This window comes from Ranitomeya imitator, chromosome 10 (assembly GCF_032444005.1).
Source record: "Ranitomeya imitator isolate aRanImi1 chromosome 10, aRanImi1.pri, whole genome shotgun sequence".
NCBI lineage: Eukaryota > Metazoa > Chordata > Amphibia > Anura > Dendrobatidae > Ranitomeya > Ranitomeya imitator.
The window spans coordinates 93,682,787-93,709,331 of NC_091291.1; the positions used below are offsets into that span (position 1 = coordinate 93,682,787).

Genomic DNA, 26,545 nt, shown 5'->3' on the forward strand with positions numbered 1-26,545 from the left:
CCAAATCAGAGGAGGAAGGCAATTTAGCCAAGGGCACCAGATGGACCATTTTAGAAAAGCGATCACAGACCACCCAAATGACTGACATCTTTTGAGAAACGGGAAGGTCAGAAATGAAATCCATCGAAATATGTGTCCAAGGCCTCTTTGGGACCGGCAAGGGCAAAAGCAACCCACTGGCACGAGAACAGCAGGGCTTAGCCCTAGCACAAATCCCACAGGACTGCACAAAAGTACGTACATCCCGTGACAGAGATGGCCACCAGAAGGATCTAGCCACTAACTCTCTGGTACCAAAGATTCCAGGATGACCAGCCAACACCGAACAATGAAGTTCAGAGATAAGTTTATTAGTCCACCTATCAGGGACGAACAGTTTCTCTGCTGGACAACGATCAGGTTTATTCGCCTGAAATTTTTGCAGCACCCGCCGCAAATCAGGGGAGATGGCAGACACAATGACTCCTTCCTTGAGGATACCCGCTGGCTCAGATAAACCCGGAGAGTCGGGCACAAAACTCCTAGACAGAGCATCCGCCTTCACATTTTTAGAGCCCGGAAGGTACGAAATCACAAAGTCGAAGCGGGCAAAAAATAACGACCAACGGGCCTGTCTAGGATTCAAGCGCTTGGTAGACTCGAGATAAGTCAAGTTCTTATGATCAGTCAATACCACCACGCGATGCTTAGCTCCTTCAAGCCAATGACGCCACTCCTCGAAAGCCCACTTCATGGCCAGCAACTCTCGGTTGCCCACATCATAATTACGCTCAGCAGGCGAAAACTTCCTGGAAAAGAAAGCACATGGTTTCATCACTGAGCAATCAGAACCTCTCTGTGACAAAACCGCCCCTGCTCCAATCTCAGAAGCATCAACCTCGACCTGGAACGGAAGAGAAACATCTGGCTGACACAACACAGGGGCAGAACAAAAACGACGCTTCAACTCCTGAAAAGCTTCCACAGCAGCAGAAGACCAATTAACCAAATCAGCACCCTTCTTGGTCAAATCGGTCAATGGTTTGGCAATGCTAGAAAAATTACAGATGAAGCGACGATAAAAATTAGCAAAGCCCAGGAACTTTTGCAGACTTTTCAGAGATGTCGGCTGAATCCAATCCTGGATGGCTTGGACCTTAACTGGATCCATCTCGATAGTAGAAGGGGTAAAGATGAACCCCAAAAATGAAACTTTCTGCACACCGAAGAGACACTTTGATCCCTTCACAAACAAAGAGTTAGCACGCAGGACCTGAAAAACCATTCTGACCTGCTTCACATGAGACTCCCAATCATCTGAGAAGATCAAAATGTCATCCAAGTAAACAATCAGGAATTTATCCAGATACTCACGGAAGATGTCATGCATAAAAGACTGAAACACAGATGGAGCATTGGCAAGTCCGAACGGCATCACTAGATACTCAAAATGACCCTCGGGCGTATTGAATGCAGTTTTCCATTCATCTCCTTGCCTGATTCTCACAAGATTATACGCACCACGAAGATCTATCTTAGTGAACCAACTAGCCCCCTTAATCCGAGCAAACAAGTCAGATAACAATGGCAAGGGATACTGAAATTTAACAGTGATCTTATTAAGAAGGCGGTAATCAATACACGGTCTCAGCGAACCATCCTTCTTGGCTACAAAGAAGAACCCTGCTCCCAGTGGTGATGACGATGGGCGAATATGTCCCTTCTCCAGGGATTCCTTCACATAACTGCGCATAGCGGCGTGTTCGGGCACGGATAAATTAAATAATCGACCTTTAGGGAATTTACTACCAGGAATCAAATTGATAGCACAATCACAATCCCAATGCGGAGGTAGAGCATCGGACTTGGGCTCTTCAAATACATCCTGATAATCAGACAAGAACTCTGGGACCTCAGAAGGGGTGGATGACGAAATCGACAAAAATGGAACATCACCATGTACCCCCTGACAACCCCAGCTGGATACCGACATGGAATTCCAATCCAATACTGGATTATGGGTTTGTAGCCATGGCAACCCCAACACGACCACATCATGCAGATTATGCAACACCAGAAAGCGAATAACTTCCTGATGTGCAGGAGCCATGCACATGGTCAGCTGGGCCCAGTATTGAGGTTTATTCTTGGCCAAAGGTGTAGCATCAATTCCTCTCAATGGAATAGGACACCGCAAAGGCTCCAAGAAAAACCCACAACGTTTAGCATAATCCAAATCCATCAGATTCAGGGCAGCGCCCGAATCCACAAACGCCATGACAGAAAACGACGACAAAGAGCATATCAAGGTAATGGACAGAAGGAATTTGGACTGTACAGTACCAATGACGGCAGACCTAGCGGACCGCTTAGTGCGCTTAGGACAATCAGAAATAGCATGAGTGGAATCACCACAGTAGAAACACAGACCATTCAGACGTCTGTATTCCTGCCGTTCAACTCTAGTCATAGTCCTATCGCACTGCATAGGCTCAGGTTTAACCTCAGGCAGTACCGCCAAATGGTGAACAGATTTACGCTCGCGCAAGCGTCGACCGATCTGAATGGCCAAAGACAAAGACTCATTCAAACCAGCAGGCATAGGAAATCCCACCATGACATCCTTAAGAGCCTCAGAGAGACCCTTTCTGAACAAAGCTGCCAGCGCAGATTCATTCCACTGAGTGAGTACTGACCATTTCCTAAATTTCTGACAATATACTTCTATATCATCCTGACCCTGGCACAAAGCCAGCAAATTTTTCTCAGCCTGATCCACTGAATTAGGCTCATCGTACAGCAATCCGAGCGCCAGGAAAAACGCATCGACACTACTCAATGCAGGGTCTCCTGGCGCAAGAGAAAATGCCCAGTCTTGAGGGTCGCCGCGCAAAAAAGAAATAATAATCAAAACCTGTTGAATAGGATTACCAGAAGAATGAGGTTTCAAGGCCAGAAATAGCTTACAATTATTTTTGAAACTTAGAAACTTAGTTCTATCTCCAAAAAACAAATCAGGAATAGGAATTCTTGGTTCTAACATAGATTTCTGATCAATAGTATCTTGAATTTTTTGTACATTTATAACGAGATTATCCATTGAAGAGCACAGACCCTGAATATCCATGTCCACACCTGTGTCCAGAATCACCCAAATGTCTAGGGGAAAAAAAAAAAGTGAACACAGAGCAGAAAAAAAAAAAAATGATGTCAGAACTTTTTCTTTCCCTCTATTGAGAATCATTAGTTAGGCTCCTTGTACTGTTATGTTTGCTAATGACAGGTGTTATGAAGGCAATCCAGAAACACAGTGTGCTTAGCGATCAGAGCGCACACAGTGATCTGACAAATACCCAAAAATACAAGAACGAGCTCTGAGACGTGGAAACTCTGTAGACTGCACACCTGATCCTATCCTAAACACAACTAAAAGCGGCTGTGGATTGCGCCTAACAACTACCTAGGCAACTCGGCACAGCCTAAGAAACTAGCTAGCCTGAAGATAGAAAAATAGGCCTGACTTGCCCCAGAGAAATTCCCCAAAGGAAAAGGCAGCCCCCCACATATAATGACTGTGAGTAAGATGAAAAGACAAAACGTAGGGATGAAATAGATTCAGCAAAGTGGGGCCCGATATTCTAGGACAGAGCGAGGACAGTAAAGCGAACTTTGCAGTCTACAAAAAACCCTAAACAAACCACGCAAAGGGGGCAAAAAACCCCCACCGTGCCGAACTAACGGCACGGCGGTACACCCTTTGCGTCTCAGAGCTTCCAGCAAAACAAAAGACAAGCTGGACAGAAAAAAAGCAACAAAAAAGCAAAAAGCACTTAGCTATACAGAGCAGCAGGTCACAGGAACAATCAGGAGAAGCTCAGATCCAACACTGAAACATTGACAAGGAGCAAGGATAGCAGCATCAGGCGGAGTTAAGTAATGAAGCAGTTAACGAGCTCACCAGAACACCTGAGGGAGGAAGCTCAGAAGCTGCAGTACCACTTGTGACCACAGGAGTGAATTCAGCCACAGAATTCACAACACAGAGGCTCTGGCATACAATGATCCTTCTGTAATTTATCCCTCCGCCGCTGTGAGTGCACAGTTCATACTGTCACTTGCAGCACCGCTGTGTGGGAAAGTTCTCATGCAGCAGTGCCGGAATGTTAGAGGCCATTGAACCCTCAGTGATAACACTGCTGAGCCATTGTCTCCTGTCAGTGTGTCACTGGAGGCCTATAGAGTAGTCACATCTCCTGATGTGACAGCTCTATTGGGGAGAATGCCATGGGACTCCCATTATTAAATGAACTGCGTTGGACAGGGAGTATTTGTGTTGGTTTATTATTTTTCTTTTTTTCCAGGAGATCAAGGGCGTCGCATGGATTGGCAGAGAAATAAAGATGGCAAAACTGTGTGGTTTTATTTAATTAAAATACTTTATTCTGTATGTGTGTATTTATTTATCCTATTAACAACTACAGGATTAGTAATGGTAGGTATCTTATTGATGCCTCTCCATTACTAAGCCGGCTTGATGTCACCTTACAATTCAAAGTTGACATTAACCCCCTATTACCCCATTTGCCACTACTACAGGGCAGTGGGAAGAGAGAGGCTTAGTGCAGGAATTGGCGCATCTTACAGATGTGCCATTTCTGAGGTGGCTGAGTGGTGGTGTTTGTAGCCAGGGGGGGAAGTAATATCCATGGTCCCTTCCTAGGCTATGAATATCAGCCAGCAGCTGTCTGCGTAGCCTTTTCTGGATATTAATTATAGGGGGACCCCACATCGCTTTTCTGGGGGGGTCTCCCTATTTTAATAGCCAGCATAGGCTAAATAAACAGCTGCGAGCTGATATTCATAGCCTGGGAAGATCCATGGGTATTAACCCCTTCCAAGGCTATAAACATCGGCCATTAGTCGCTGACTTTCCCTCTCTGGTGCAGAAAACTCACACGAGTCTCACATCTCAATAACCGGCACTGCCGCCGGCACTCGGACCGGAATGCATGGCTGCATGTATTTCTATGCAGCTGAACGCTACAGTCTCGAGCGCCGGTGGCAGTGCCGAGTATTGAGGTGAGAGACTCGTGCAAATTTCTCGCAAGTGTGACCCTGGCCTAACACAAATTGTGTGTGTGTCTTTATTTAACTCTTTATGTACCATTTTATGTTTATTACTAAACATCGGGCTTGGTATTATTTATCTATCTATCTATCTATCTATTATCTATCTATCTATAGATAGGTAGAAAAAGAGGAACACCACCAGAAAAAATACCTTTCCTGACCAGCATTCCAATGGCCTTCCAGACATTAAACAAAAAGAGAAACAGCACAAAAAGATGTAAAAAAAGACTTTAATGCCCTGTGGCGTGGCAACGTTTCGGATAAAACAAAAAATGGCTTGAGAAAGGATTGTTTTATCTGAAATGTTGCCACTCCACAGGGCATTAAAGTCATTTTTTTACCTCTTTTTGTGCTGTTTCTCTTTTTGTTTACTATCTACAGATATATCTATCTAATTATCTATCTATCTATCCATCTATCGATATAGCTATCTATAGATACATCTATCAATATATCTATCTATCTATAAATATATCTATATATAGATAGATATATCTATAGATAAATAGATATATCGATAGATGGATATATATATATATATATAGAGAGAGAGAGAGAGAGAGATCTATAGGTAGATCTATCTATTCTCTATCAATCTATCTATTATCTTTAGATCTATCTATTATCTATCCATCTCTATCTATCTATCTATCTATCTATCTTTCTGTGTGTAAACATTATTCTTCAATGTAGTATGTAAATGAAGAGGTTGGACAAGAATTGACATCACAATTTTTTTTTTCTGTTCAATAATAGATCTTTATTTAGCTTTCAAAAACGCATACAAATCTGCATGAAAATCCCCATCAAAGCTGCATAAAAAACACATCAAATCGGCGCAGATTTTTCCACGCGCTTTCTGGCAAGAGATGCAGAATCTGTGCAGAAAATTCTGCAGGCAAATCTGCATATGCACATACCCTTAAAGTTGTTGCATCAATTGCAAACTGAGAATGAAAAAGTGTTTCAGATATCTGATTAGGATATCTATTTCCAACTGAATAATCCATCTTATTATCCTCTGGAATCTAAGGTACCAGCCCTTGATCTATTCCAGACCTTAGTTGAATGTGAGCTAAAACCCTATATATGAACAAACTAAGTTGTTGCCCTTTAGGAGGAAAAATTTGAATGGGGATTTATTCCAAGCCATAAAAGAGCTTAAACAAAGGCACAACCTAGTTAGCCGTCAGTCGGATGTGTCATTATTATAGATGGGGCCCTATACCGCAAGCAGGTTTTGTCCATTCTAAACAACAGAACCAATTTTAGGATTTTAACATCTGATCCAACTCTGATATTTAAAGACATATTATCAAAATACTTGTACATTCGTGAGGCTTTGGGAGTAATTAATAATGAAACAAAAATGTGTTAACGGAGGATCCAAGTTTTCCTCTTTTCTCATGGTTTACCTAAATGTCCCACCACCCCTGCACCTATCATCTCTGGCATTTGCTCACTCAATGAGGGACTCATTGGGTGGCTGGATGCACACTTTCGACCATTAGTGACCAGAATTCCTGCCTACTTAAAGGACAGTTCCATGTTTCTTAACAACTTTGATAAATTTCCTTGAGAAAAACATTTTTCCTTTTTCACTTGTGATGTAGTCAATCTTTATTTCACCATTTTCCACCATTTAGCCAAACAAGGTATGCAATTTCACTTAGATAACTATATATATTTTTTTAATGGAATTAAAACAATTTATTCTTATGTTATTAGAATATCTATTGAATTACAACTATTTTATGCTCGATTCCAAATTTTATCTGCAAACATCTCTAAATTTCCACCTTCTTTAGCGATTTTGTGTATGTCTTGGATGGGAAGAAAAGTTCTTGGGCAATATTCTTGTGCTGAGTTTTTATCAATCCCAAATTAGCATTAAATAGGATGTACTATCCCTAACAAGAATAGTTCACAGGTGCAGTACAACAGTTTGTCAATAACCATATTGCAGAACTTTTCGGCTTTAAAATTTTTGGACATACAGAAGGTGGCATTTCCTCAAACAGGGGAGATGTTGGCAGAGATTACTCATGTGATGTATTTTGGATTTAACGCTTGAGACTAAAGTTCCAAAAGTCATGAATCTTAAGAATGATCTTTTTTTATATTTATTGAATTAATCAGATATACACGTGATGTTTGTTTTTTTCCTTCAGGAAGTGCTAAGCATAATGTTTCTGCCTAAACATGATTGGTTCCTATGTATTTAAAAGGAGGCTCATGTTATTCTATTTCATACTATGATTAAGGGCATTTACTGCCAGAAACGAGTCAGATTTTATTGATTGATCCCCTTGATCTTTAAACATTTTCCAATAAATATTTTTGCTTTAATTACCATATGGTTGTGTCTTAAACTTTCCAATCTTTTGACATTGAGTGCTGTGCTCACTAGTGGAATTGACACCCACCAGCTAGAGTTTTTCTCAGCACTGAACATCAAGAAACGTGGTGAGCTCAACCAATCTTTCCAATTCTGGGGACGTGCTGGACCTACACTCTTTGTTTATGGATGTGACGGAGAAAGCCAAGAAAGGTGTACTTGGCTTTTTACACTGACAATAAATGGAGTAGAGGCCCCGAACATACATATCTCTGCTCCATAGATGGTGACTGCGTGCCATCACTTAGTTTGTCTCTCAATAATCACATATTGAGGTAAACCCATTGACCCATCTGATGAGTTTGTATTATTTGAGGAAAAACTTCTGTCTAAGAAAGAAATCACCCCCCAGAAATAACACCACTGCTGTTTATATGCTGAGCTCTTTTCACTTGACTGAAGCAATACCAGACACAGCTTGTCATTGGAACCATTATCCATTGGCTTAAGATGTGTAAAGTTTGATCAGAGACATTGGACTTTACTTGTACAATTCCCATTGCTCTCCTTAACATGTCCGCCAGCTTATAAACTACTCCTGCCCTATGGAGTAAACATTTTGCTGTATGAGCATGCTAACAGGAGAAGACTACATCACAATGGTCAGAATGAAGACACTTTGACCATAGGAAACTACATGTATTGTCATGAACTGAAATTTACGTCTGTTGAGAACTTCTGCTGGAACTCGGTGAGCGTCATTTTGTTATATAATAATGTGACATCGTTCCGTTCCTCAGATGGTGCCGTTGCCTAAAAGACACAAAGATTTGTGATATTTCCTTCAATCTGTATGAAGAAATTTTAAGGCAATGAATGGTGCGGAACAATCTTCACCTTTGCGATATCAGACTCTAAATCCATCACACGAGCCATTTCTTCATGCACGTAATTGTCATCTTTTGTGAGGTTCTTATCTTCTCGAACCATTTTAGCAATGGTGACCATAAACTGGAGGTAGGCTTCTCTAATCTGTGGATAAAGAGAGGTCATATTTAATTGAAAGCAAAGTTTCAGTGAATCTTAATATTTAATAATTTGGCTTGGAGGACCCTATTACTTAATGAAATGGCACTCTATGAACAGGACATATTCAAGCTATATGTGCAACTGGTCTCTAATGTCAATGTAATTTCAGAGATGTGTGAAAGAGGCGCCTACATTCTCTCTCTAAAGAAAGCAAATATCAGAACTGAGGACACATGTCAAGAACATCCCAATGTGTCATCCCATTGATGGTACCAGTATTGAGTAAAGACTATGAAAAGTATTCTTGAGCACACAAATAGAAGGACATGTGATGTATGGGCATCCATTTCTCAGATCCATGGTTCTCACCCTAATTTTGCCGATTGAAAATATCTTGCTGTTTAGAACCTCTTATCAGCTGACATGGATGTCATATTGTCTACTGGACATTAATTTAGCCACCCTGTCTTGATAGGAGCTAATAGCAGCAAAACTCTGGAGACATTGTTCATCAGTTAATATCAGTATGGCCAAAATCTAAGAAGTCTTCTCAAAAGTTCAGCTTCCTACCATAGAAGGGTCATATGTAACACTTTTCTTTGGCACAAAAGATCAATTATAATTAAGTAAAAATACATATCCACAGGCATCTCTATTTGAAACACATAAGATAAACTTTTAATGGAATGAAGATAAATACGTGTTTCAGCTTGATCGTCCTACAATGCAATTCTTCATGTTACATAAATATAACAATATAACACATTATAGGAAATTCAGTTGTATTTTGCATGCAATTTGAGAGGATCAGTTTCCCTGCAGTATGCTGCATATGGCTTTTATCAAGAGCCTGCTCCACTCATTAAGTGTTTTATAGCACCAGACAGGAAGCCCCACTGCGGAAAGATGTTATTATCCACAGGATTCTGTGATTCTCACTATTTTTTACCTACAAACAGACTGAACTGCAGCACGAAAATGAGCTACTACAAGAAAAGGCCAACCCATTTACAAGAGTCCAAGATTAAAGCGGGACAAGGATGGAATTCCTAACCTTTGTTACAATGGACAGTATGTCTTGTGAGGAGCATGTGGATTTGATATCGGTAATCACTTATTGGCTCCTTATGAGGATAATTTAGTGAGTGTAATTGTCCGTCTATGAAGAAAGGAAGATTAAAATGTAAGCTCCACTGAATAAGGAGCTGAACCGGTAAATTATACAGTACAGACCAAAAGTTTGGACACACCTTCTAATTTAAGGATTTTTCTGTATTTTCATGACTATGATAATGGTACATTCACACTGAAGGCATCAAAACTATGAATTAACACATGTGGAATTATATACTTAACAAAAAAGTGTGAAACAACTGAAAATATGTCTTATATTCTAGGTTCTTCAAAGTAGCCACCTTTTGCTTTGATGACTGCTTTTTACACTCTTGGCATTCTCTTGATGAGCTTCAAGAGGTAGTCACCGGAAATGGTTTTCACTTCACAGGTGTGCCCTGTCAGGTTTAATAAGTGGGATTTCTTGCCTTATAAATAGGGTTGGGACCATCAGTTGTGTTGTGCAGAAGTCTGGTGGATACACAGCTGATAGTCCTACTGAATAAACTGTTAGAATTTGTATTATGGCAAGAAAAAAGCAGCTAAGTAAAGAAAAATGAGTGGCCATCATTACTTTAAGAAATGAGAAATGAAGGTCAGTCAGCCCGAAAAATTGGGAAAACTTTGAAAGTGTCCCCAAGTGCAGTGGCAAAAACTATCAAGCACTACAAAGAAACTGGCTCACATGAGGACCGCCCCAGGAAAGGAAGACCAAGAGTCACCTCTGCTTCTGAGGATAAGTTTATCCAAGTCACCAGCCTCAGAAATCGCAGGTTAACAGCAGCTCAGATTACAGACCAGGTAAATGCAACACAGAGTTCTAGCAGCAGATGCAGACACCTCTCTACAACAACTGTTAAGAGGAAACTTTGTGCAGCAGGCCTTCATGGTAAAACAGCTGCTAGGAAACCACTGCTAAGGACAGGCAACAAGCAGGATAGACTTGTTTGGGCTAAAGAACACAAGGAATGGACATTAGACCAGTGGAAATCAGTGCTTTGGTCTGATGAGTCCAAACTTGAGATCTTTGTTTCCAACCACCGTGTCTTTGTGCGACTCAGAAAAGTTGAACGGATGGACTCTACAAGCCTGGTTCCCACCATGAAGCATGGAGGAGGAGGTGTGATAGTGTGGGGGTGCTTTGCTGGTGACACTGTTGGGGATTTATTCAAAATTGAAGGCATACTGAACCAGCATGACTGCCACAGCATCTTGCAGCGGCATGCTATTCCATCCGGTTTGCGTTTAGTTGGACCATCATTTATTTTTCAACAGGACAATGACCCCCAAAACACCTCCAGGCTGTGTAAGGGCTATTTGGCTAAGTAGGAGAGTGATTGGGTGCTACTCCAGATGACCTGGCCTCCACAGTCACCAGACCTGAACCCAATCGAGATGGTTTGGGGTGAGCTGGACTGTAAAGTGAAAGCAAAAGGGCCAACAAGTGCTAAGCATCTCTGGGAACTCCTTCAAGATTGTTGGAAGACCATTCCCGATGACTACCTCTTGAAGCTCATCAAGAGAATGCCAAGAGTGTGCAAAGCAGCCATCAAAGCAAAAGGTGGCTACTTTTTAGAACCTAGAATATAAGACATAATTTCAGTTGTTTCACACTTTTTTGCTAAGTATATAATTCCACATGTGTTAATTCATAGTTTTGATGCCTTCAGTGTGAATGTACAATTTTCATAGTCATGAAAATACAGAAAAATCTTTAAATGAGAAGGTGTGTCCAAACTTTTGGTCTATACTGTATGTACTCAAAAAAGTATTCATATGGCCTCCAGGAGTTGAATTCTACAATTAATAAATGAGGAACTGTGCTTTCCAAGATCAATGGACCCATCACTGTAGGGGGTGCATAGTGTAGACTCCTACTAGTCATTAAGTATTATCCAACCCTAGATATATGCCATATTATGGATGGAAAACTCTTTAAAGAGGGCCTGTCAGCAAGATTTTGGATGGTAAATACATGGCTATAATGTAGCTTTTATACTGATTACATTGATACCTTTTTTGAAGGCATCCATATTTTCGTTCTTCAGTGATCACCTGTTGAAGTTACATGCTAGTGAGGTGCAAGAGCAGTGGCACCGGAGGCTGCACTTGGTCTTCTCTTGCCAGTCTGAGTATTCATCAGCCATTCCGCCTGCCTCCAGTCTTTATCTGACAAGTCACTGCCTCCTATGGCCAAAATCTCACACCGGTGCCATCATTGCTGTTGGAGGCATTGCGCAATAACTTCCACATGATGTATTTCAGCCAAGATATCGACATGTACCACCCATGAGAAGGATAGCGCCAGTGTGAGATATTTGCCACAGGAGGCAGATCACTAAAAAAATCAGTGACCTGTCAGTTAATGACTGGAAGTAGTTGAAAAGGCGGGGAATAACTGGGCTGAAAGAGAAGATTAAGTGCAGAGTCCAGCTGTGTATGCTATTGTCGGCAAAGAAGACACCATGTCCACAGCACTGCAGCCAACAACTGACAGCGACTTTGCCAGAGTTGACGACACAAGCCACTTACCTCATTGATTGCCTGCAGTGCTGTTGATAAGACATCAGCGCTGCTGACTACACCACACATAGGGAGCAGTAGTGGAGACTCAGCATCGGACCATGGAAGGGTGTAGGCATAGTGTTGTTTGATTTTTAAATAAAACTGCAACCGGAGACTTCTTTAAGTTAATTTATGTTTTTTTTTATTTACTAGACAACTCCATTAAGTTCTAAAGATAATCATTCTAGCAATACAAAGAATATAATAGTTTTTATAAAATAAAATATTCCACTCACCCGCTGATAATTTCCACTGTTAAAATAGTAATCTCTGGAAGGCATTCCTAGACTGGGCTGGTCGATCTAAAGCAAACAAATATGTTATTAGTATATGGGTCATTGTAGAAAATATGAAAATCTAGATTGTACCTAAAAGCCATATTCATCCTCTCTTTACTAATGAGTTTAGAGCAACGGTGAGCAACATTTTCTGGTCCAAAGGCCACACTATCAGATTAAACTACTTCAAAGGGATTTAGCAAAATGTAAAGAACTCTTTCCTTTTGAGAAGTTTAAGGCAAATCAATGGTATAGTGCCATAATGTCTGTGATGCAGAATACACTACAAGAACTCTCACATAGCTGCAGAATGGGGTGCTCTTCTCCCACAATCATTACTCTAGAGTGGAGGAGACCTAGCACACATGTAACCTTTCTAATGAAGTCTATGGGAATTGTATAGAAAAGTGTGAACTGGAGACATCAGCAGCCACCACTGCAACTCACGTGTGCCTGTCTAGAGTGCAAAATGGGTGAAGGAAATCCAATCTCCTGCTATACGGGTTACCCAGATCTGGCTGCTGTATTCCCGCTACCCATCCGTGCTCCGAAGCAGTGTTCTATATTTCTCCCCTATGACATGAAAAAACTAAGGTTTGGCGCTGCACAAAATGGCCTGACTGGCTGCACGTGGGCCATGGGCAGCAGGTTGTACACCCCTGGTTAAGAATAAACCAAATTTTCTTGAATTTTTAGAAAACAATCTTTATATTATCTTCCAGAGTTAGACTAGACCACCAAAGCATCAGAGGATCCTCTACTAGTTCTAGACGCAGATATAAAAATGAGCCTCCAGAGCAGTGTTTTCCAACTCCAGTTCTCAAGACCCAACAGGTCAAGTTTTCAGGATATCCTTAGTATTGCACAGGTGATAATTTCATCACCTGCTCAAGCAGTAATTCCAGCACCTATGCTAAGTACTTATGTTAACCACCTATGCTAAGGAAATCCAGAAAACATGACCTGTTTTTGGGTCTTGAGAACTGGAGTTAAGAAACACTGCTCTAGAGTCTGCTTTTTGAAAACTCCAAAACTGAATTATTTGTCCCACTCCTTGAATATACGGCTTGATTTGAAATGAACTTGTTTTAAAGGCTGATTTTGTGCCTCAGCGCCTCAGTTTTCAAGATTCAACCTCCCACTTTTTGGTCACATTCACAATGATATTGTTGTCTAGAAATTGTAACAGGAAAATCCTTGTTGTGATATAATCCTATGAATGGATACATTAGGCTGCATTCTCCCACTGGGAATATCCAGATAAGTTGACTACCAATTAAATGCCCCCTCCATATTTTAAAAAGTACCCACAGATGGCTGATAGAAAGAAGTCACAAGGGGCACAATAAAGGCTGCAATGTTCATAACATTTTTTTGGAACAAGTTGGTGATGTCGATCATTGGTAAAAAGGCCCCATGATGAGTTATTATAGTAATCCCTAAGTACATTTTATGCGTCTCTGTACATTGGCCATACGCCTCTTATTTTTGTAATTTAACAAATCAAAATTTAGAAGAATTTTTGTGTGAAAATTATGTTCTTGGACATTCCAGAATCCATGATGTGAAAAATAGAAGAAAAGACCAGCTCACCATAACTGCACTTTCTATGGGTGAACGGTAGCAACTAACTAATTCATAAGTGGGACACAGGTAAAAACACCTCCATGTGTGTCTCAAAGGCAACACATTTAGAACAAATGTTCTTTCTGTAGACCTGTTCGAAACACGTTGTCTTTGGGAGACTTGTCGAGAATTTTTTTTAAGTGCCTTGCACTTAAGAAATAAATGGATTATTTGTTTTACTTTGGCAACCGGTGATGCTAGACTCTCTCTATTACCAGAATTCCTGTTGTGTCTTGTGTTTTTTCCAGACTTTGTACATTGTCATAAACACGGTTATTTCTCTCTGCATATGGCAATGCTTAAAAAGTTCTAGTGATGTTTGCTGCAGCAGGAAAGTATTAGATAATCTATAAGCCCCGTTCCACTATTCACATGACCTGATGCAGTTATACGTGCAAAGGCTGGGTAGCTGCACATTAACTTGTTTGGGATAAGTTCTGTATCATGGAACCACAGCTACAAACCTGTCAACTGCACAAGTCATTTAGGAGAAGGTGCGTCTCTGCTTAGAAAATATGATGAGACAGATAAACTCATATTTTCTAGGGTCATTAAAAATCTTCAAAGGATTTTTTCTGTATTATGAAAATGCTTCCATGAGGTTTTTACTGAGTGAATTGTTTTAATGATGGAAAATTTGTTGGAAAATATAACATTAAAAAAGTTGCATATTTCTTAAACTTTCATAAAGTGCATTTTTTAAATACATTTCTAAAACAAGTGCATGGAGAAGAAGCATAGATGACTGGCTAACAATATAAAAAGTATGACCAACTTATTAGCTTAACTAAGGTGTCCTTGGTTCGTGGATCCAGTGGATCCAGAGAGCTGCATGGATAAGGCTGGGTTCATACTGCATTTTAGACGTCCGTTAGACGGACTACGTTACACCGCGGCATAACGCAGTGTAGCGGAGTCCGTTAATGCCACCATTGAGTCCAATGTCAGATGCATTGCTAGCGCATGCCCACAATGGGTGTGCGCTAGCGATGTGCCGTCATTGAGTGATGGACCCTGGGATTCGGGCTGCAGCATTTCCGGGTCCGTCACTGCTAGCGCAGATAGAGCATCTGCTAGCTTTATCTGCGCTAGCACGATCTCAAGTCGGCACTTGCGTTAACAGCAGCCCATTAATGCATGTGTTGAACGGGCTGCTGTTAACGCAATGTGAACCTAGCCTAATAAATCCCAGCTGGTTTCCAGGTCAGTAATGTATTGTTGATGAATTGTTATTTCACTAAACCAGAAATGGTTAATAAAGAACATCTTTATTATGAAAAATAGTTACAATCCACAGTGAAAAAACAATCATAGTGCAAAAAACGGGGGAAAACAAGATTAATAATACATGTCTGGTGATGCGTTTCGAACCTCTGAGGTTCTTAATCATAGCATAATGCCGAATAGTAGCAAACTGTTTTTATACCATTCATGACCAAAGAGGAAAGGGGTGAATTGTTAAAGGGAATTGAAAATACAAAGCAAGAGAAGAATTCTAATACATGTGCTGAATTAATATTTTAAACATTTCATGACATGATAATATCTAACAATAACCATTCAATAGGGATACATTAGATCAGTTCTGAAGTGTAAATGTGCTGGTGCACGTGAGTCCATGTAAAAAATCCAACCTGCTTCTCTGATTGGTAAAGTGCACCACCAAACATATCTCTACAGTATTTAGCCTATTAACTATTTCCATCCCTATTACTTAAAAATTGGATAAAACTCTAAAACATTTTTCCAAGAAATATCTGGATAACTCTGATAATGATTGGAGGCTTTCTAGTATTGCTTCCTATTGTATGCATTATTTGTTTTTTGCAATTCAAAATATAGACAACCTGTGTTCTGTTTCAACTTAAAAATGTATTCTCGATTTAAGTTTTACCAGTTATATACAGTAGTAGGCAAAAGTTTGGACTCACTCACTGCTATAGTTTTTCTTGTTCTTATTGGAATGTGCACATTGTAGATTCAGACTGGAGGAAGCAAAACCATAAAGGATCACATTTTGAAACAAAGACTAAAGAAACACGTGAAACTAATCAGAATATGTGTTACACCTTAGATTTGTCAAAGTTCCCCATTTTACTCTGATGACAGCTTTACACACTATTGGCATTTTCTCAAGCAGCTTCACAAGGTGTCAGCTGGTATGGCTTCCAACAGTCTTGAAGGAAATCCCAGATGTAACAAGCAATTGTTGGCTACTTCTGGAGCGCCCCCAGACACAGGGCCACAGGTTACTCGGTACCGGTCCTCTCTGTCTCCGTTCTGGGGTTGTCACGGTGGCTGGACCTGGTCCGTGACCCTGCTAAGGGGCGTCTGTGTCACATGTAATCCCTTAAAACAATAGCCTTATTATAAATATTATAAAAAATACCAAATCCCAGTGAAACACAAAAAACATATATATGAGAAAAATATCTATTTGTGCACCTGTCCTGACAAATAGCCCAACACTTAGCTGCTATCCCTTCCTAACAGTGGAGGTTGGCACCCTGACAGAACGATTTGGCGCCCCCACTCGGCGGCGGCTGACCCCAGCTCACCCTGTTAAACACCTAACAAACTATAGGTGGGAAAACAATGAGCTAATAAAAGGAATGAAGGAAGGTGTAAGGTAATAGGCTAAGGTGCACAACTAATATCAAAAATAAACCCCCATGTACAGAAACTTGCAACAAAGCTTAGTATGTGTACTGCATACAAATACCAGTCCCAACATACAATTGCTCAACTTGTAGCGTGATGGCTAGAGGCCACTAGATATACAGATGCAGCCGGCACTGCAACAAGTTGCAAACTAAAGCAAAGTAACATTGGTAGCAGGGGTAGGTAAAATAACCTAAAATAATCTGGTTCAATATAACAACAGACTGTTTATGGCAAAAATTCTTTAAACAACCTCAAGCAGCATGTGCCAGTAGTACAGAGATGGATAGTAAGTGATACAACATGTAATCTATCTCAGACCATGTAACAGATAGTATTAACGTCAGGTAAAAAGACTTATCACCAGGCACTAAGCTGCAAGTAAATCACCATTATCAGCAATGTACAGTCTCTGCATGTTAGTATGGATAATATACAAGGAAGCCAGAGGAGGGTATTAACCCTGATCTACTTAGCTTCCAAATAATCGCCCTGCTAAGGGGCGTCCAATAAAAGGGATGATGAAAGTCAGCTAAGGCTTCGTGACGCCACCTGTGGTATTCGGCCAGGGAGACCTACGCTGCTTGGGGTCCACTGGGGTGATGTGATGGCAGCTAGATGGTATACCTTCCCACAGGTGAAGTGTGTCCCCAGGGCTTCCCGATAATGTAGATGGCAATGGTGTGAGGTGCAGTCAATAACGAGGACACAGGGTTGCAGTCTCTTTACCTCTTTACTGAAGGCTTCAGGATCCACAATGCAGAGCACTGTCAACAGGGCTATCAGAGACCGGCCGGTCCGAAGGCACATCCAGAGTTCCCTTTGCAGGTGGAAATCAGTGCCTACCATTAGCGCCTGTGTGTTGTAGTGCTTCCCTGTTGAGCATTCGGGATAGTCCTCACAACTTCTGTTCTCGTTCTTTCTAGTTCTTTCTCGTTCTTTCTATTCTCCGTCCCCCAGGTTTGTTATGGCTAGGACACACCCGTTTGACGGGAAGGCTCGTAGCTCTTCAGGGACCCTAGAGATGCCCCTCTCCACACGTTGCCCCTATATCTGCTTAGGTGATGTAAGGTAGACAGACAACCTTTAATTAACTGTCCTGCAGTATTTGAAGTAACGCATAAAGTCAGTTACTTCCTCGGTGTTCCGGGCACCGGCTACGTGCCTCAGTAGGATGTTGCCGTTCTCTGGGCACGACTCCTACTGGCTCTCCTTTGTGCTTGATCTCGTTTCTTACTGTTCACAATATCCTTCGCTTCATGTCCTTTCTAAGGATACCACCGCAAGGTAGTGCAGGTGCGGTTCCGTTTCATTCTGTTCTTGTCGCTAGGTACCTGCCAGGTTCCCACGCCTGACAGGGACCCCCCTGAATCTTCCCCCGCAACACCCCCTGCCATGGGATGTTGCCTGGACAAAACCCAGTCAGCTTCTGTCTAACTTCCTATCCAACCCCTAGTTTTACCAGTGTGAGGACGGGCCTAATAAATAAAACCTTTTGCTCCCCCTAGTGGCCGGAATGTGAAGTGTAATGTGTGCTGGTGATACCTGGTCAGATGAACTCCTTTAGTGCCATCAGACGTACCATCACTCCCCTTAGTGGCAGAGCGATACTACTGCAACAACCAGGTCTCTGGGGTGCTGCACTTCACTCTGTGGTCTAACTCATCCCAAACCATCTTTATTGGGTTAAGGTCAGGTGATTGAGGTGGCCATGTCATCTGATTCAGCACTGCATCCCTTTCCTTCTTGGTCAGATAGTCTTTAAATAGTCTGGAGGTCAGTTTTAATTCATTGTACTGTTGCAACACAACTTTTTATCCCACTAAACGCAAACCAGGTGGCATCTTGTTTGAAAAAAAACCTGTGGTAGTCATGTTGGGTAAGTTGTCCATGAATTGGGAATAAATCACCAACAGTGTTATCAGCAAAACCCCCCACATCATCACACCTACCTCACCATGCTTCATGTAGGGCACTAGATGTACAAACCATCTGCTCACCTTTTCTACTTCTCACAAAAACATGGCACCAAAAACTGAAATTGTGACTCATTAGACCACAGTACAGATTTTCATCAATCTAATGTCCAGTTCTTGTGTTGCTTGGCCCAAAGAGTTTTTTTCTCCTTGTTTGCAGTCCTAAGTCTGTTTTGCAGCAATTTGACCATGAAGGCCAGCTTCTTCCAGTCACCACTGGGCAGTTGATGTTAACATGTGTCTCATACTTGATATCTGTGCATTATTTATGAGGGCTGTTATCTGGATTGCTGCTATTTTGCAGTTCCTGAGACTGGTTACTCTGATTAACTTATCCTTAGCAACAAAATCAATTCTTGGTCTACCTGTTCTAGGTTAGCCATCTTGAGAACGAATTTATTCACAGCTATTAATGGATTGCATGACTTTACTTGAGGAAACCTTCAAAGTTCTAGCAATTTTCTTGGTTAACTGACTGTCATCTCTTAATGCAATGATGGACTGTCATTTCTCTTTACTTAGTTCAGTGGTTCTAGTGATATTCTAACTTAGAACATTTGTGGAATAAGGCTAAACACTATATAAAACTGTGCACTAACATTGCTTTTGCAAAACACATCTGATGTCCTCAAGTTCTTTTTAAAGACTGGTGATTCCACCAATAAACTCTTGACTAGACTTATTTATTCATTGGAAGCATTTCAGGTTCAAGGTGCTTGTGAGATTCTCAAGGAGATGCAAAGAAGTTATCAGAGTAAAAGGGGGGTGCTTAGAGTAATATAATGTTTAACACATATTCTGTTTTTTTACACAAATGTTTCTTTCTTCCTTGTTCCCTATTTGTTCAATCATGGTTTTGCTGCCTCCAATCTCAATTTACTATATACCCATTTAATAAAAACAAAGAAAACAACCAGGTGTGTTCAAACCTTTGACTGGTACAGTAGGTTATAATATAATTTGATGTATTTACATAATTGTTCTTTTTTCATTCCATTTGACCACTCCCACAGCATGTAAGCAGTTGCCTAATACTTGGCAATAAGACAGGTTTTTGTACCCTTATGAGTTTGAGAATCATCACCAGACATGTATTTTTAATTTTTGCTTCCCCCTCTATCTGATAGATAATAACAATTTTTCATAATAAAGGTGAGCTTTTTTTTATTATTCTTGGGTTTTCTGGATGATAACTAATAATAATTAAAAATCAACAAGAAACTTTACAGATAACTGGCTACTCACTCATGGCTACCAACACTTAAGTCTCATGTTCTTGTATGTGGCCCTATGAAATAATGGTAATAAATCATTACTTTGCTCATGTTGAGTACTGTATAGGTTTCTGTGGTAAGGTTTACGTTTCATTTAGTACAGTATAGATTTAGTTTTAAGTTTTCCTTGCTTGGAAACCAATCTTGCCAATAGCTAAGGGAAGAATTTTACCCTTATAATCAGTCTTTTATGCATTTATATACAACAATACAAGGTACCTTTTTTTCATACAACAGACAAGTCTACACAAATGTATGATGGCATAAGGGCATAAAGAAACCTCCAAAAATATAATTGCAACATAGAAATATTTTGGAGCCATTGTTTGATAAGTTTTGGGGAAACTATTTTAGCAAAGGAAATGGTAGCAATACAACATCAAAACTCATTTCCATACATAAATGATGTGCTTGCTTGACTCCCGGTCATCATTCCATACAAACAGGTCAATGAGAACTCTTTTGTTGAATCTCTGGTTCAAAAGAGACAATTTCTCTTCTAAACTCCAACTGGACTCTGCCAAAAGAATGTTAAGGTTAATTAAAAAATATATATAAATGAAGAAAGACAAAAACAATAAAAAAGCAAAATACAAAAACAATAAGAAAGGAAAAAATCAAAACATTAACACAGTCCTGCAATAACTATTAGCGAATCAATTCATTAGTGAAAATCACAACCAAACGACATGTTACTTAACATTTGGTGATTCACAGCAAATAACAAAATGCGATCCAGCAGCAAAATAGGGTAGTAAAGTTGTTTTCTTAATTTTATGAGGTTCAAGGCTGTTATGATCTGGTCTCTGAAGACCCGTACTTTAACTTGGATCAACCCATTTAGTTCATGATAAATAGCATTTGCATGAGATTTTTGCTGTTTGGAACAAGCAATGTGCTAAGTGTTACCTTTGGTGAGGTTCCAATCCGTATAAGCCACTGGCCACTCTCCAACGAGAGTTAAAAGTTCTAAAAGAGGTAATGAGTCTCTCTGTTCAATCAGACCTGGATACAAAGATAAATCAATCAGCATGGAAATATTATACACCTACGTCACTACAATATTTTGTAAGATACCGCAGATCAGAGTTTAAAAAAAGCAACGGATGGCCAAAAGTACGAAAGACTATCAGTGCTGGCCAGAAAAGATGAAGGAATCCCAAACTATATAGAGACTCGCCTTCTCATGCTCAAATAGCTTTGAGCATGAGGGCCATCATACTGTGATGAGGGTGCACTGTTTGGGGCTGTGAGGTGACAATACTGGGATTATACTGAAGATGTCATCATCCTGTGTTTACACAGAAAAGGAAGATTTGTGGATCAGCAGCACAGATCATCCACAAATATCCTTTTCTGTGGTTCTTCTGTCTGATGACCCATTAGACCTGCAGCAGCTGGATTCAATTGTCATGGAAATGTTGTGTAAACACAACTATATCAGGTAAAGCTTTAGTCACACTAAACGACTTACCAACGATCACAACCAGCGATACGACCTGGCCGTAATCGTTGGTAAGTCGTTGTGTGGTCGCTGGGGAGCTGTCACACCGACAGCTCTCTCCAGCGACCAATGATCAGGGGAACGACTTCGGCATCATTGAAATTGTCTTCAACGATGCTGAAGTCCCCCTGCAGCACCCGGGTAATCAGGGTAAACATCGGGTTACTAAGTGCAGGGCCGCTCTTAGTAACCCGATATTTACCCTGGTTACCATTGTAAAAGTTAAAAAAAAAAACACTACATACTCACATTCTGATGTCTGTCACGTCCCCCACCGGCATCCACAGGGTTAAAACTGCTTTCGGCAAGAGCGCTGCTAATGCACGCGCTGCTGCCGAGAGCTTCCCTGCACTGTGTCAGCGCCGGCAGTAACAGCGGTGACGTCACCGCTGTCCTCTGCTTTACGGCCGGCGCTGGCAGCGCTCCTGCCGAAAGCAGTTTTAACCCTGTGGACGCCGGGGGACGTGACAGACATCTGAATGTAAGTATGTACTGTTTTTTTTTTTACTTTTACAATGGTAACCAGGGTAAATATCGGGTTACTAAGCACGGCCCTGCACTTAGTAACCCGATATTTACCCTGGTTACAAGTAAACACATCGCTGAATCGGCGTCACACACGCTGATCCAGCGAAGACAGCGGGTGATTAGCGACCAAAAAATGGTCCTGATCATTCCCCAACGACCAACGATCTCCCAGCAGGGGCCTGATCGGTGGTCGCTGTCACACATAACGAGATCTAGCGGGATCGTTGCTACGTCACCAAAAGCATGACATTGCAACGATATCGTTAACGATATCGTTATGTGTGACTCCAGCTTTAGCATAACCTTTCTAAATGTTTTTATTTCTCCTGGATAAGACCCTATTGCACTGTTTTTGCTTCCTCGTTTTCTCTAATGTCATCCTGTGTTTGGGGCTTGTGGGGGATTAAACTGTGAAAGGGTTATCATTCTGTATGTGGGGTCAAAGTTTTTTGGTTTTGTTGGGGTCATCATACCATTTAGTAACGGATATAGCGTGCACTCTGTCAGAGAATTGGGGTGCAGGTGTAACGGACCAAATGGTCTCGTAGATAGCTAAATATAAATTTCACCGCACTCTCACAGGGAATTTGATGCCAAAATATTAACAAATTTATTCAATGTGTTCAGGGAGCATAACAGAATATTTCAAACAAGCGATAAGAGACGTTTCGGCTCCACCAGAGCCTTCATCATACTCGCTTGTTTAGAGAGTTTTAGAGCGTATAGGGAGAGTAGGGATAAGCATCCCGGTGATGCTATGTTTGCGTAATGCCCAGGCGTATCTGCGCAATGTTGGGACAACTTTTAATCTGGGTAGAGGAAGGAGGTAGCGGCGCTCCCGTGCCTAGCTGCAGTGATCGCTCTGAGCAATCATACTGTGTTAGGAAAGGTGGGAGCCATTGCACTGTGCCGGGGGACTGTGGGGAATCATATTGTGAGGTTTATCATAGTAAATGGGGGAGATGTGGGTGCCATCATATTGTGTCCATACATTGTTGGAGGCTAATACAGCTATTGATCAGAGTACAAGGGCTGAATAACAGGAGCTGTATGATTTACTGCTTTTATATATTTAATAAAAAGCAGTAAATGTTATGGTTTTATTCTGCTCAATATTAAATAATACAATTAATATTAATATAAAATAATATGTAAATGTTATACTGAACATATTTAATTTAAGCGTATTGATTCCCTCCTGTGCAACAGTTATGGACTCCAATGTGGCCTGTAACTGCCTACCCATGGCTTAGAGTATTACACTGATGTAACTCAGGATCAGTAATGTAATGTATGTACGCAGTGACTGCACCAGCAGAATAGTGAGCGCAGCTCAGGGGTATAATACAGGATGTAACCAAGGATCAGTACAGGATCAGTAATGTAATGTATGCACACAGTGACCGCACCAGCAGAATAGTGAGTGCAGCTCTGGGGTATAATACGGATTGTAACTCAGGATCACTACAGGATCAGTAACGTAATGTATGTACACAGTGACTGCACCAGCAGAATAGTGAGTGCAGCTCTGGGGTTGAATATAGTCTATAATCCAGGCACAGTATATGATAACTGATGTAATGTATGCACACAATGACGCCACCAGCAGAATAGTGAGTGCAGCTCTGGAGTTGTTTGATACAGGACATAATAGAGGATGTATTTTATATTTTTGGAGCCCTTGAACTAGTAGGCCGGCGTCACACTCAGCGTAGGAAAATACGGTCCGTATTTTACAGGCGTAATACACCCAAATTATCCCAAAACAGTGATCCGTATGTCATCCGTAGGCAGGGTGTGGCTGCGTATTTTGCGAATGCAAACCTCCATATGTAATCCGTATGGCATTCGTACGGCGAGATTTTCTCGCCGGCTTTCAAAATGGACATATAATGGATCTATGGGCTCAAATATTCGTGAAAACATATATACAGTCTATATATATTTATATATATATATAGATATGTCAGTGAGACACACATATATACAGTATATATATATATATATTTCATACAGCGCTAGATAGCAGAAAAGCCGGTAATTCAATTGCCGGCCTTTGCTATCTCCGTCCCAAACCCGACAGGATATGAGACCTGGTTTACATACAGTAAACCATCTCATATCCCTTTTTTTTTTCCATATCCCACACTACTAATGTTAGAAGTGTCTGTGGGCAAAATTTGTTTTTTATTTTTCCTTTTTTACAGAACGATGGTGGTCATTTGGATTGAGTGTATAATAAACTATTACAACACCCTGTGTCTTTAGTTCAATAAAATACTTTTTTCCTAATGTGTGTGTATTTTTTTTAACCCTTTATAAACATAGGATTAATAATCGATAGGTGTCTTATTGACACCTCTCCATTATTAACCAGCTACAATAGCAAGGTGGCATTAACCCTTTATTACCCCATATCCCACCGCTACTCGGGACTGGGAAGAGAGAGGCCAAGTTCCAGAATAGGCGCATCTTCCAGATGTGCCTTTTCTGGGGTGGCTGGGGGCAGATGTTTTTAGCCAGGGGGGGGCCAATAACCATGGTCCCTCTCTAGGCTATTAATATCTGCCCTCAGTCACTGGCTTTCCCACTCTGGAGGAGATAATTGCGCGGGAGCCCACGCCAGATTTTTCCCGCGATTTAACCCTTTATTTTAACAGCTAGAGCCACCAAATTTTGCCCACAGACACTTCTAACATTATTAGTGAGGGATATGCAAAAAAAAGGGATATGAAATGGTTTACTGTAGGTAAACCATGTCTCATATCATGTCAGGTTTGGGAAGGAGATAGCAAAAGCAATTGAATAACCGGCTTTTCTGCTATCTAGCGCTGTATGAAATATATATATATACCTATGCTATGTGTAGACATTTATTTTAGCTATTCTATTCTAACCTGTCAGTGTGATTTTACTGTAAACCGCACTGAAATACCGGCTTTTCCCTAGAACACCGGTGCGTATTTCTCGCAAGTCACACTGATGGATCGTGTGTAATCCGTATTTTTCTCGCCCCCATAGACTTTTATTGCTGGATTTTTTTGGCAATACGCTGACAAACACAGCATGCTGCGATGGTCCGTGTGCAATGCGTAGTTTTTGCGCCTCTCATACATCCGTAAAACTCTCTAGTGTGACGCCGGCCTTATTCTGTATTGGAATATAGTGACTCCATCAAAAGAATAGTGAGTGCAGCTCTGGAATAGAACAGTCTGTAACTCAGGATCAGTCATACAATTATTAGGTTCTGTAGAAGGACGTTGATCTGGGGATTTATTATGATGGAATATAGGCTGAACTGGATGGACAAATGTCTTTTTTCGGCCTTACTAACTATGTTACTATGTTACTATGTTACAGGATAAGTCATGTAAGTACACACTGATGCACCAACAGAATTGTGATTGCAGCTCTGGAGTATAAGGCCGGTTTCACATTTGCGGTTGTGTCCGCAGTGCTTGTGTCGCAATTATCCGCATGCGTTGTGTATTCCTATCTTTAACATTAGGGACGCATGTGTCTGCGAACGGTTGCGTTTTGCCGTGTTAGACGACGCATGCATCGTTTCGTCGTCTGCAGTCTGCGTCAATTTGCCACCTAGAAATGTATGTGGTTGTTAGTGGAAAGAATGCGGCAAAAAAACACATTACGGTCTATGTGAACGCATGCGTTCGCAAGCACATGCGTTTGCTTGCGTTTGTGAACGCATGCGTTGCACCACAGGAAAACATGTCTAGACACTGATTAGCCACCCCCCACATACAAACTGATAAAAGGAGGGAGTGGGCATTTGCAGATCACTACTCAGCAGACAGAGAAGCAGAGCAGACGCAGGCAAGAACCTTGGAGGAAACAAGACACTGAACAATGTGAGTATATCCTAGCCAATGTTTTTATTTTCTATTTTCTGTCTCTACATGTCCTAATTTCTGGCATGTTTTCTTTCTGTATGCATCAGAATGTCATCTTCTTATGAGGAGGCGCAACGTCCTGGGCCTGCACAAGCCGAACATGTCAGTGAAGTGAGTACTCACCTCCTCAGATTAGTAAGTATTCACTGTCACATCTACACATATGACAATTTTTTTTTCTCCTTTTTTTAGAGCACTTCTTCCACTGCGGCAGAGGCTGAGCAGGAGCAGCGGGTTCACGGTCGGGTGGCTAGGCGGCAGCGTGTACGTATACGTGGCCGACTGTTTATTGTATCCTCACTTTACTATTCTTGAATGTTCATTTCTTTACTTTCCTCTTTCTTTACCTTTTTCTTCTTGACTCCTGTTTTTCTTGACTTTCAATATCCATGCCAGTTTTCTGTCTCTGTTTTCTTTCTTTTCCTTATGTTAATGTCTCCTACATTAATGTCTTTATTTATTTTTAAGGTTCCAGAACGGGATGAGGACCTCATTTAAAATGACCTCCTCATCTCCCTTGTCCATAAGCGAGTCCTGTTGTGGGACATCCGGGTTCCGCAGCATTCGGACAACGTAATGATCCGACGGCTATGGAATGAGGTGGCCAAAGCAATTTGGGATGGCTGGGACAAT

General features: G+C 41.1%; 1 protein-coding gene across 2 annotated transcripts in view; it reads right to left on the reverse strand.

Annotated features, from left to right (window-relative positions):
* Nucleotides 1-26,545, reverse strand: part of MMEL1 (membrane metalloendopeptidase like 1) — a 469,687-nt gene that overhangs the window by 94,751 nt on the left and 348,391 nt on the right. For both annotated transcript variants that reach the window (XM_069742373.1, XM_069742374.1), the window contains exons 6-10: nucleotides 20,879-20,974; nucleotides 20,368-20,486; nucleotides 12,391-12,456; nucleotides 8,345-8,479; nucleotides 8,171-8,260 (exon numbers count right to left, since the gene is read on the reverse strand). In XM_069742373.1, the coding sequence (XP_069598474.1) occupies nucleotides 8,171-8,260; nucleotides 8,345-8,479; nucleotides 12,391-12,456; nucleotides 20,368-20,486; nucleotides 20,879-20,974 (506 nt within the window). The remainder of the gene's footprint in view (nucleotides 1-8,170; nucleotides 8,261-8,344; nucleotides 8,480-12,390; nucleotides 12,457-20,367; nucleotides 20,487-20,878; nucleotides 20,975-26,545) is intronic.